The 12,712-nt window shown below is 39.5% G+C and overlaps 1 protein-coding gene across 1 annotated transcript in view; it reads left to right on the top strand.

The window, feature by feature from the left end:
* Positions 1-1,755: 1,755 nt before the first annotated feature.
* Ccnb3 (cyclin B3) overlaps positions 1,756-12,712 on the top strand; it is a 58,750-nt gene continuing 47,793 nt past the window's right edge. Inside the window, exons 1-3 of the mRNA XM_057759612.1 lie at positions 1,756-1,813; positions 3,442-3,612; positions 3,818-3,900. Coding sequence (XP_057615595.1) covers positions 1,756-1,813; positions 3,442-3,612; positions 3,818-3,900 — 312 coding nt within the window. The remainder of the gene's footprint in view (positions 1,814-3,441; positions 3,613-3,817; positions 3,901-12,712) is intronic.

The following is a 12,712-nucleotide window of genomic DNA, read 5'->3' as shown; positions in this document are numbered from 1 at the left end:
GGGAGAATCTGAGGTCCCAGGTGTCTTCAGAGGCAGGCGAACTGTATTCCAGGGTGACTGGCAGGGCACCAGGATTCCTGCCTCTTCAAGCCAGGCAATATAGATTGTCATTTCCCCTTTTGCATCGATGGTCACTGGGTATTATTTAATCTGGACAGGGATAGTTTAACTGGTTAGCTGAACAATTATAGGAACTTGGTGTTTGGCCAGTTTTGGGGGGGTCTTGGTTTCTGCCCATACCCCTGAGAATTTTTGTTGTCAATTTGGGAAATAGCTTAACTGTATCTTTTGAATGGAGGCAGAACTTTCAGCTAGGAGATATTCTGATAGAGGGCAGGACACCAACATTTTCCTGGGTATCTGTAAGTCTGTGTCTCATCAGAGAAGTGGATGATGACTTTCAATTTATGCAAAATATCTTGTCCTAATCAGTTCTCTGTTGTTAAACACCCTTTTAGTTACCTCTATCAACTGGGACCTAATTATTCCTTTAAAATTTTTAAATTTTTATAACTTTTTTTCTAATATCTGTGGCTGAGTGAGTGTCAAAAGAGATATTTTTGGCAGCTGCCTTTTAATTTCTTAAAAAGGACCTAGAAAAAGTTGCTTTTTTGGTCAGTGTTCAACAGAAGGGACAATCTATCCTGTCTGGGCTGCATTGCCTGGCAGTGACTGCCCTGCTCCACCCCAAGAGAGCTTATTTTGAAACTTTTTTCAGAGAATGGTGGGTTGTTGCAAGGAGAGGCTGCTTGTTCATCTCGGCCGCCTGGCTAGCTTAGCCCTGAAATAACAACACAGAAACTGTATTAATTAAATCACTGCTTAGCCCATTAGTTCTAGTTTCTTCTTGGCTAATTCTTACATCTAAATTTAACCCATTTCTATTAATCTGCATATTGCCACATGGCAGTGGCTTACTGAGTAAAATTCCCAGTGTCTGTCTCTGGTGGAGCCATGGCGTCTCTCTGGCTCTGCTTTCTTTCTCCCAGAGTTCAGTTCTGTCTTCCCCACCTACCTAAGTTCTGCCCTATCAGGTCAAGGCAGTTTCTTTATTCATTAACCAATGAAAGCAACACATAAAAAGGAGGACCTCCTACACCAGTGGGTTTCATGGATCATTGTTTGAAAGGAAGATATAACTCATGAAAGAAAAAGAAGTGGAATTTTCTTCAGGCTCAGCCAAGCAGAACTTTTCCCCTTCCTTGGGTCTGTTTAGAGCAGGCCCAGAGCGAAAAGAATGCTCACCTAGGAGAACTACTTCCCTCTTCCTGTATGTATTCCACTAAGATGAAAGTGACCTTGGATGAGAGGCCTGATCTCTCCCCACCAGCCCTGTTCATGAGCAGGAGCCAAACAACAAAACAACCAAGCACTCCTGCTCCCAGAATGAGACAGGTGGAGATTTTTTTAGATTTCTCTAAGAGACCTGACATAGCCAAATGGAAACTGGGTCTGGGGGAGGGTTTCTTACCAAAGAAAACCATTGGCCAACACAGAAAAACAAAACTAACAGAAACACACGCGCTCACACACACATACTAAAAACAACCACTGGTGGCTACTATACATTCATACATTTACCCAAGTGGGAAAAATTGTTCCCAGAACAATGAATATCATACTTTAGGGCATATGCGAGTCATCTGGCAGCCACTTAGAACAAGATATTTGAGCTCCATTCCTGGCTTTCTAATTTTTAAAAATAGGCTTGTAACATCTACAAAACATTCATGCACCTAAGGTTCAGGAAACACTATGGAAGAGGGTCTGGAAAGATTGCAAGAGCCGAAAGATCAGGAAGTTTGCTGTGAGAGTATGTCTCCTAGTGATAACAGAAGCTACATCTATAGAGTCTCACCAACATGAGCGCCAAATGTGGGCTGAATAAGTATGCCACCAATGAGCATGGCAAACTGGATGAGGAAAAGCCCAGGAGGCCTCAACCATACACAAAGAACTCTAGGCAACTGAGGAGCTGGGAGCAGGAGAAGTGGTCTTCCCCAGGGAAGAGTAGCACATTGACTGGTTATCAAGTACCAGACCATCAGCCCTGAAAACATGCATTCAGGCAGAACTATAGGTATCAAACAAGTTTCTATTTAGAAATATATATGTATACACAAATACATATATGTATGCAATAACAATTAGTAAAAAAAGAATGTATGTTATTATGTTATATATTATATACATCTGTCCTTTTCCATGATCAAGAGTTGAAGGAAAAAATAAAGACTTAAATATTGAAGTGACTAAGGTATTACCACCGTGTTCTGACTTTATTTTGTGTCTACTTAGACACATCTAGGTCTCCCATCCCCCGGTAGCCACATCCACCTTGGCAAGGATTTTGATACTGTCTAGGACCCTGGTTATGGTGCTTCCGTGTTAACCAAAGTAATTAATGCTTGTGTGATCTAAAACAGAAAATAAAAATAATTAGAGAAAACGTAAATCAAAAATAATTGTCATGCTGTGTCTGGAAAATACTGCTAATCTCTGCAAAAAGACAGATGTCACAAGGTTGCTCCAGCCCCCTGGAACACTAATGTAATTGTGCTCTTAAAGTTTTTATTTTGTTTTTGTTTTTTCAAGTGCTAAGAGCATCAACCTTCTCTTGGTCTGGTCATTATTAAAGGGCTCTTATACTCTTAATTGACTTAATTAGCATGGTTGTCAGTAACTATCCAGCATGGGTCATTTCAATATCTCTAAACATTCTCATTTATTGTTTCAATTTTATAGGGAAACTGTTAAAGATAAACATAAATTCTCCACAGTCAGAGGCTCAATTAAACAACTAAGGACTGTAGACTTACAACTATTTTGGAGGCAGGTTTGGTTTGGCAGTAGAATTTGAAAGAGAGCGGCGAGGAGTATATGACAAGGTTTGCAGGGAGGAAAGGCAAAGGAAAATGTTGTAATTATAATCTCAAATAAATTGAGGTTTAGACCATTAATAAGGTAATAAACTCCTTATAAGAAAGAACAAAGGAAAGTCTTCTGGCCTAGGCTAAAGTTATGGGCTAGTTGCAGACCATCCTGAGATATTTAGGAAGACCTTGCCTTGAAAAAAATAAATGTCGCCGGGCGGTGGTGGCGCACGCCTTTAATCCCAGCACTTGGGAGGCAGAGGCAGGCGGATCTCTGTGAGTTCGAGACCACCCTGGTCTACAAGAGCTAGTTCCAGGACAGGCTCCAAAACCACAGAGAAATCCTGTCTCGAAAAACCAAAAAAAAAAAAAAATGTCATTTAAAAAAAAAAAACCCACTCCCGAATGGTCTTGACAAGCTGTCTCATCTAGTCACACAATTGTCCCGAAAAATCATCTCTTGTAGTCGCCCTCTTACTTAATATCATGCTATGATTTATTCTTCCTAATTGTGAATTGGCTAAAACAGGTATTATTTTATTCTGAAATATAGTCTGTCTTTTGGTAGTGTTGGAATTCAAATCCACATCTCTCCTGGAGTTACGTCATCAGAACCTTAACCTCCATTTTAAAACTCGAGGGCTAGCACGTCGACGTGGTGTGGGAGGGGCGTGGTTTGTTTCTGGACGCATCCATTGTGTTGAAGCTGGCAGGGGTGTACTGGTGCCTTCGGAGATTTGTAAGTCTTTTATTTCCTCTAGACTTTGGAGATTCGGGCCAGAAATAATTTGACCAAACTTTAAAAACTTCCTGCTACGATCTTTTGACCCCATCGCTTGGTTTAAAGCCCTGTGAGGGGAGCGCGGACTCCCTGTCCCCTCCACTGCCGCGCCCCGGGCGCTGAAAATGGCCGGTAGTCGGCAGTTGTTCTTCGCGCCTTTTAGCAGTTGCTGACAGTTGGTACCGGGTCTGCCGGTGCTGCCATTGGTACCGGAAGGTCTTTGAGGCGGTGATTCTCCCTGTCCAGGTAACCCCCAACGTATTTTTATTTTAATTCTGGTTGAGGGTTCCCTCCCGCCATTTTCAATTTGTAGATGACGTGGGTTTTTTTTTTTTTTTCTCTCCACAGATTGGAACGTTCCCAGCGTTCCAGCGATTTATGGTTCTTTACCTTAGTACAAATACTTGTTTTATTGTCTGTTAAAATCCCCTTTGCCTCACAATTTTATGAGTATATTTTGGTATGAGGGATTAAGATGCTGGAGGAGATTTTGGCCGACAGAACTAGCGATTTCATGGGTACGTTTTTTTCCGTCAAATTTGAACACCTGATAGGAGAAAAAGTTTTAAAAAGTACTTCGATGTGCTATTACTTGGTGTTAAAACCTTTATTTTCAGTCTATATAATGTCGTCTTTGTTAGCTATAAGCGAGGGTAAAGCGTCCGTGTCGGTCTGTGTGTCGTGTCGTCGTCGTGTCCCCCCCCCCCCCCATAGTACTTTGGCCAGGCTCCATGGAACGTAGGCCCGGAAGATGGCCTCCAGCTTGCCCCAGGCCTCGACTGGCACTCCAATGGCGAGGTGACCTGTCAGCCACAGACCGCCAGTGCTTGGCACCCACAAATCAGGATCCTGGGTAGAGGCCTATATGGTTACTAGAGATAGCAGCTTTTAGAAAAATGTTTCCTCAAAGAGTACATTTTGAGGAGTTGCTTCTCAACAGGGAATTTGGTAATTCCTTCCTAATAGTATTCCCCATTCAGAAAACCGTAAATGTTGTATTTGGTAAATTTTCTTAGTTTTCATTTTTTAAAAATACAGATGGTTGAGTGAAGGAATAACTTATACAGCTTTGTAATAGGATTTAGCACACCCTTAGTCCCCCAGCGATTCCTTATGGTAAGCTTTGAATGCACTTCTTTGGCTAAGTTGATTCTTAATGATGCCATTGTAAATAGGTTTTTTTTCTTAATTTAATTTTCAGATAATTCCCTGTAAGGGTATAAACGTTTAATTGATGTGTTTGTTGTTATTGTATCCCAAAACCTTAAACTTATTTGCTAGCGCTAATCATCCTTTCTGTAGGTTTTTTTTAACTTATCTGTGTATGTAGTAGTTTATATATATTTAATTTTTGAAATAAGTCTCATGTCCTTGCAATAAGCTCATTTGTTAGTGGTATTTTTGTTGTTGTATTTTTTGAGACAGGGTTTTTCTGCATAACAGCCCTGGCTGTCCTGGAACTCACTTTGCAGACCAGGCTGGCCTCGAACTCACAGGGATCCACCTGCTTCTGCCTCCCGAGTGCTGGGATTAAAGGTGAGTGCCACCACTGCCTGGCCAGTGGTATTTTTTTAAATATATTGCTAAAATATATTTGCTAGTATCTTAGGGATTTTTCTTCAATCACATGTTGGCCTGTAATTTTCTTTTGTGTGTTGTCTTTGAGTTGTTTCAGTATCACCAGGTTGGGGTGTTACCTCCTGAGGTTTTGTTTTTTTTGAGATAAGCATAGAACTAACATTAAATATTCTTTAAATGCTTAGTTTACCTCTCCATTTAAAGTACCTGAGTCTGAAGATTAATTTTTAGAGTAATTATAAATTAAAATTTTAATTTTTAACTTGGGCTTACAGTCCTGTGTAAACATTAAATATTTGCTTCTATTGTATGAGTGATGTTGGCTTGAAGTTTTCCTATTTTGTGCTTGTCTTTGGGTGGTTTTTGTATCGCTGAATTGCCATGTTACTTCCTGAGGGTGTTTTTTTTTTCTTTTAGATAGACATAGAACTAATGTTAACATAGGCAGCAGTAATTGGACTCAGGGAGTTATTAATAATAAAATTTAAAAACAGGATTTGGAACTTGGAGGGATAAGAGATAGAAAGACACTGGGGAGAGTTGGAAGGAGGTAGTGACAGGTTGATCTGATCAGTAAACATTGTATAAATGTATTGAAATTTTCAAAAGGAAAATTGTTTTTAAAACTTCATTCAAATTGTTTCATATTGGGTATACTATGGATATTTGTGATTTCCAAGGAATTGCTATGTTTTATTTAAGTTGACAGATTGTTTGCAAGTATTCACTGATACTTTTGATGTCAGTAGAGACTGTGATGATATGCTCTGTTTGGTATCCCATTTTAAATAGTTTTATTAAAACATAATTAAAATGTAGAACCTTCAAATATTTAATATGCATTATTTGATGATTTTAGTTATATGTAATATCTGTGATAACATCACTGCAATTTAGGTATTCTTTTTATTCTTGATGTTTTTATTTATTTTGTCTCTATCTCTTTCCCCCAACCCCTTGTTTATTTTTTGAGACAGGGGGCTGTATATGTAGCCCAACTAGCTTTGAACTAACTATTCATTATAAGTGTATGCCACCATACCCTGGGCCACTGAGATCTACTTTCTTAAATTTGGAAGTTAGCACTATCTACCGCATTATTGATTCTAGTCACTGTTGTATAGAATACCTCTATAATTTATGCCTGTCTCTTATTTTTATTAAGTGTGAGAGTGCACACGTGTGCATGTGTGCATTGCATGTATGCCATGTAAATACCCCTGGAGTCCAAAAGAAGGATGAATTCCTTGTAACTGGAATTACAGGCGTTGTGAGTAGGGGCTGGAAACTGAGTGTACATTCTCTGTGAGAGCAACAGGTGCTTCTGACTGCTGCGCCATCTCTCTAGCTTGCCTCTGTGTCTTTTTAAATACTAAATCCCCTTTCTTCCTTGTCTGTCTTGCTAGAGCTTGTAAAATGTTTCAACTATTGAAGTTCAGCTTTTTGCTTTATATTTTTGCTAATTTGGTTTTTTTTTTTTCCTTTTCATTGTCAGGCGCCCTGGAACTGGAGTTGCAAGCAGCTGTGAACTGCCATGTGCCTGTGTGCTAGGAACTGAACCCTGGTCCTCTGCAAGAATAGTAAGTGCCCTTAACCGCCAAGCTAGCTCCCTAGCCCTGCATTAGTGCTCACTCTTGTCATTGTTTTTCTTGGTGTTCCAGTACTCCCACTTTTACCTTTCTTGTTTTAAAAATTGTTTATTTGTTTTGCTATTCTATGAACACTCTGTTTGTAGATTATTGGTTTCCCATACTCTGAGAAACACTTGATTTCCTCCCTTACTCCTAAAGTAGATCGTCTCTGCCTATATATTTCTAAACTGGCAGATCTCTACCTTCAGTTATTGGAAAATGCTGTGTTACTTCTTCTGGCCTCGTGGTTCCTGATGAGAAATCCATGGTCATTCACAAATTTTGACTCCCACTTGAAGGGTGCTATTTCTCCTTTGTAGCTCTCAAGGGGATTCTTTGCTGTTAATTTTAGAATTTTTCTCTAAAGTTATAAAAATATTCTTTCATTTTTATCTATACTCCCATGGCTTCATTTTCACATTCAAGTCGTGGATCCATCCAGAATACATTTTAATGTGAGATAGATAATAGCTTTTTCTACTGGGTTAATGTAGGGTGTAGGGAGGGAAAGAAAGGACAGCTCATACTGCATGCCTGGGAGTGGTCTATTGGAAGACAAGGGAGTTAAGGGATATCGCCTCTTCCTCCCTGTTCTTTTTGCTTACTCCCCTAAGGGAAGGTTAAATGAACTTGAGGCATGAGGCTAAGAGAAAAATTAATTTTTAAGTTTCAGAAAAAGTCAATCATGGTGGTTCATTCCATTTTCGTTGGAAAATGAGGTATGACTATCTTGAATTTGAAGCCAGCTCAGGCTTTATAGTGAAGTTTTATATCAAAACCAAAATGATATTTTTAAAAACACCTTTTACTAAGTTACTGTTTGTTTTGTTTTGTCTTATGATTAGCTAGAAGGCAATAGGTAAACCTGAATTACTTCTTTTGTGATTTTTATGTTGCTTTTGATCAGTGAGCCTTTTCTTCTGGTGACTGAAGAACAGTGACTCATATGAATTTTTAATCCTTGTGGGACACGGTTATGCACAGTGATGACACTTGCGGTCTGTCATATGGATGGGAGATTATGAAAAGGAGAGGGCCTGGGATCATATTGATATCTCTAATGTGGACACTGAGAGAGACTGTCAGGAATACTAATGAGGGTAGGGATGTGGTTCTGTGGTAGTGTACTTCCTGTATGCAGGTGAAGTCAAGATTTGACCTAGCATCCCTGTTTTCTCTTTGTCTCCTCAGAGGATTAGGCAGATGATAAATTCCATAAACTTTCTGTCAATTCCTCCTCCATACTTTCCAGTTTGGGGAACTAAGTCCCTGCTCTTTAAGTAATTTGTTAAACAACTACATTAATATATAAATGAAATAAATGAGAACATCTGTATTATAGAGTTGCCATGCCTCAGTGTAGCTTTGTGATACTGGGCACTTAACAAGCTGCATTTTGTCATCTGTAAAATGGGAATAATAAAAGAACCTATCTTTTTGTCCAGTATTTAAAGCAATTAAAATTTTTCTAGCTGGTATAGCACTAGGACTGAATTAATTTTAATTTCTATTAGCTTTCTGCACTTCGGGTGCTCGTTCATAAAATAGGGGCACACTTTATGTCCTGTTTCTCCTACAGAGTCATTTGTAAAGCCTCAGGACTTTAATACTGCACTCCGTAAGGGTTGTTAAGTGTTTGAATCGCCATGACACTACACTATTCAGTAGTTCTTTCCCCATCATCCGGGAGGACTGAAATATGTCTTTGCAGAGACACATTACTCCCCAAGCTTGATCTAACACAAAACCACAACCCAATGACAGGTCCATTAGCCCAGGAGTTCTTGTTTCCGGGGAATCATAGTAGCTGAGTATGCTGATTGGCACCCTGTTAACCAATCAGCATTTTCTTTCCTCCTGACGCAAACTCTAGGTAGGCCCTATTAAGGAAAAGCTCAAGACTGGTTGAGACAGGCTGGGTAGGTAAGGACACTTATCTTTATTCTTTCTAGTCTTCTTTTTTTATTTTTTATCTTTTTTTTTTGAGACAGGGTTTCTCTGTAGCTTTGGAGCCTGTCCTGGAACTCGCTCTGTAGACCAGGCTGGCCTCAAACTCACAGAGATCTGCTTGCCTCTGCCTCCTGAGTGCTGGGATCAAAGGTTTGCACCACCACTGCCTGGCTCTTTATTATTTTTTCGTGGTCCTTCTTGCTCTGTCTTAATCTTTGTGTGATATAGATACCTTTGGTTTACACTGTCAACTCAAGTATCTGGCACCGTTACCTGCTGCTCTAACTACTTATTACACCCTGTCTTCTCTTGTTGGAATGTACAGTATCCCTGTAAGGAAATATTGGTCACCTGTCAGTTAAAACTCTTTGGAGTGAACCCTGCACAAAGTTGGGCAAGGAATGTTTAATGGGGGAGTAGGTAGAAAAGCTAATGGTAGTGGGTTCCAATCCAGATGATCCATTACATATGGCCTCAGGCAGAGTACTTTCACATGGGGACTTTCCCAAGTGAGGTTGATTTCATGCAGAAGTGCTGTGAGATCTGGATTCCTAAGACAGAATGATTCTTGAAAATGTGTTTGGAATTACAGATTACAGGGCAGAACTTGCCCGGTATTGCCTCTTCCTCAGCCCTCTTCAACGCTGGTTTTCCTATGGATATCTTCTGCTGAGATTCTCTTAGAGTCTTTGAAGGTGAGAGGCCCAGGAACTGCAGAGTAGTAGCTCTTAAACTTTAAAATGCATGCACAACACCTGGAGATGCTTAGTTGCATACTGGGATTTTGTAACTCTCCCAGGTTTTATTAATGCTGCATGTCATCGACGACACATTGAATAAGGAGACAGCCGTGGTCATGTTACCTTGTTTTATGAGTTGGAAAATCAAAGTTCAGATTGCTCAGTGTCATCCAAACAGATACGGACAGGGTCAAAGCTACATTCAGCATTTTTCTACCCCAATGCTGCTTTCACTGGTACTGTGCTGTGCCCTTTCCAGTGTTTTGCTGCATCCATCCACCTTTTATGTGAAATGATGCTGATACTCATTCCTGTAATCTGTTTAGATCAGATTCATTCTGCTCCCCTGTGTAGGTTAGAATGTACAGTATAGAATCCAACAATTAGCAGCATAAAATTGAGGAGATGGAAAATCTGGAAAGGGGAAAGTATTCGATTTTATTTTCCTCTAAAGAAGGTTTGAGGTTTTGTAGGTGGTAGAAATCAAGAGTACCCTTTCATGGTTTTTTATTTTATTTTCTGTACACACACACACACACACACACACACACACACACACACACACGAGTAAGAACGGAGATCAAAGTACAAGTGCCTTCCTTATGTGATCTCCGCTTTATTTTTTGCAACAAGCTACTGAACGTGGAACTCACAGACTGTTTAGACTGAATGGCCAAGGAGTGCCTAGGCTCTATCTGTCTCCACCCTTCTTTTCCAGTTATGGGGTTGTGGGCACGTGCCATTATGCCAGAGTTTTTCATGAGTAATGTGGATCCAAACTCAGGTCTTGATACTTGTAGAGCAAACCCTTTACCCACTGAAGTATCTCCCTAGCCCCAAAGCATCCATTTATAAAAAAATGTTTTAGAGAGTGTTGGTCCCTCCTTCTCTGTCTCTTGTGGCTGGGGAATTAGTTTACTTAAGTGCATGTATGTAGCCCTCAAAGCAGATGCTTTGTATTCAGACAATGAATAGTTTTATTTTCCCCGGGGTTTAGTGTGTACTCATAAACTGAGAATTTTTTAGTCTCTTGACTCCCTGTGTCTTTTTTCCTTTTGAAGGGTAAAGGTTTCATATCATAGGTCTCTTCTACGTGATAAATAATGTATTTGAAACAAGAATGATGATAATGGTATAAGTGATTTCATACAGCATACTAAATAATAGGTGCATCCAATATAACTTTATTGCTGCTTGGCTGAGTATTTTGGGGGGGGTTGAGATAAAAAAATTGATTTAGATTTGAGAAGAGAGTAGGATTTAACATTTATCGAGCACCTACCATCCATGCTTTATACGTATGGATTTCTGTTTGAGCTGCATGACTCCCCTTTATGTAAGTAGCATTATAGATGTTTTGCAAACGAGGTCCCTGAGACTCACGGATGGTAAATTAGATGATTTAGAAGCCTGATTACTCAAACTCTAAAACCTGTGTCTGTTCTCCCTCTTTAATACTGCAACCTTTCAATTTTTGAAATGTTTTTTAAACATGATCAGAAAGACTTTATAGTACTTTAGAAAGTACTTGGTAACCTGTGTTGCTTAATATTTTCCTTGGGGGTAGTAATTCACTTAACTCATTTGGTACTGTAAAATGGAAATTGAATGTGAGTGGCTTTGCTAGGGCAGCTCTGTCAGAGTCGAAAGGATCTCTTGTGTAGCAAAGTAACAATTAATTTTAATAATAATGTAGCCACTTGTAAGGTTCATATGTGTATCTATTTTTTAAAATTGATACAGGGTTTCTCTGTGTAGACCTGGCTGTTCTGGAACTCACTCTGTAGACCAGGCTGGCCTTGAACTCAGAGATTTGCCTGCCTCTGCCTCCCTAGAAGTGGGATTAAAGATGTGTGCCACCATTGCCCACCTTGTGTGTATCGTAACTACTGAGGATTCACAAACTAAAAGAACCTTCTAGACTATAAACTAAAATCCCATACTGCTATTGGCAAAGCTAGAACTCTCCTAAGGGACTGTTAAATTCTTATCACAAATTATTTCCAATAATCCATTTCCTTTTGCTCTTATCTTTTCTATTTATTTTCTCACCTAGGTTCTAGACAAGATACCTAGATACAGAGTGCCTTTTATTTTTATTTTATTGTGCCTTTTAATTAAATGCCAGCTTTGGCTACAGTTCTGCCTGTTATGCATACATGACTATATGTAGTCATTCTCCTGTATTTTTGAGTAGTGTCATAATTTCTGTGGCCAGGACTTTAAAAATATCAAGTCCACCAGGTAGTAGCTATGCTGTATGAGCTGTCATGTGTTTGATTGTTTCAGTGTGCAACTCTTATGTAAATTTGTGTATAGTATTTCTGAATCTAAACTAGGGACTAAGCCACAGCCGTGGCACTTATAGAGGGTGGCAGGTTTCAGTTAAAAGATCCTGTAGCTAGAAATAAGTATAATTGCATCTTTTATAAGCGAGGCAGCTGAAGCCCAGGTTAAGTCATTTCCTCAGGGTTAATTGTGGTAGAACCAAGCTTTCTACCCAGATCTACTCAATCATAAAGTATATATTTTCCTGGAGATGGCTATAGAAAAAACAAAGTTTTCTTACGAGTATCTACAAAATTTTGTGGTACTCTGGTGAGTGATATTATAAAGAATTTTTTCTTATGATTGCAGCTCTGCCGTGGATGAAACACTGCTGAATCTGCACTAAGATGCCACGACCACCACTACCCAAAAGCTCCAGACTGGAGACTAAGAAAGCCCAGGCTAGCATGACCATGCCCAGCAAGGAAGACCAACCTGAAGAGGTTAAAGCAAATTATCTCTTCCAATTGTGTCTCATGTAGTCTCTTTAGGCATTGCTTTGGTGCTTATCCTGACCTCTGAATATTTATGGTGCTTGTATTATTCTGAGAAAGTGGGTATTTCTATCAATCTTTGTAGTTGAAGAATACCAGAAGTTGGAACATGGAGCTAGGAATTAAAATTTGGTTCAGGGTTGAGCCCTTACCTAACGTGTGCAAGGCCTTAGTTTCTGTCCCAGCCATCAACCCTAAGTAACTTGAGCAAAAGGTATAGATTCTACTTATACTTCAATATGTATGGATGAAGTCAAGGCCATTTTCTACATCTTTCAAAGCCAAACAATAGTGAGTTCTCATTAATGATCATGTCTATACTTTTATATTCTTTTAG

The sequence above is a fragment of the Chionomys nivalis genome, chromosome X, assembly GCF_950005125.1.
Source record: "Chionomys nivalis chromosome X, mChiNiv1.1, whole genome shotgun sequence".
NCBI classification, from domain to species: Eukaryota; Metazoa; Chordata; class Mammalia; order Rodentia; family Cricetidae; genus Chionomys; species Chionomys nivalis.
Note: the sequence above shows the minus strand (reverse complement) of the source record. Positions and strands in the feature narration are given on the sequence as shown.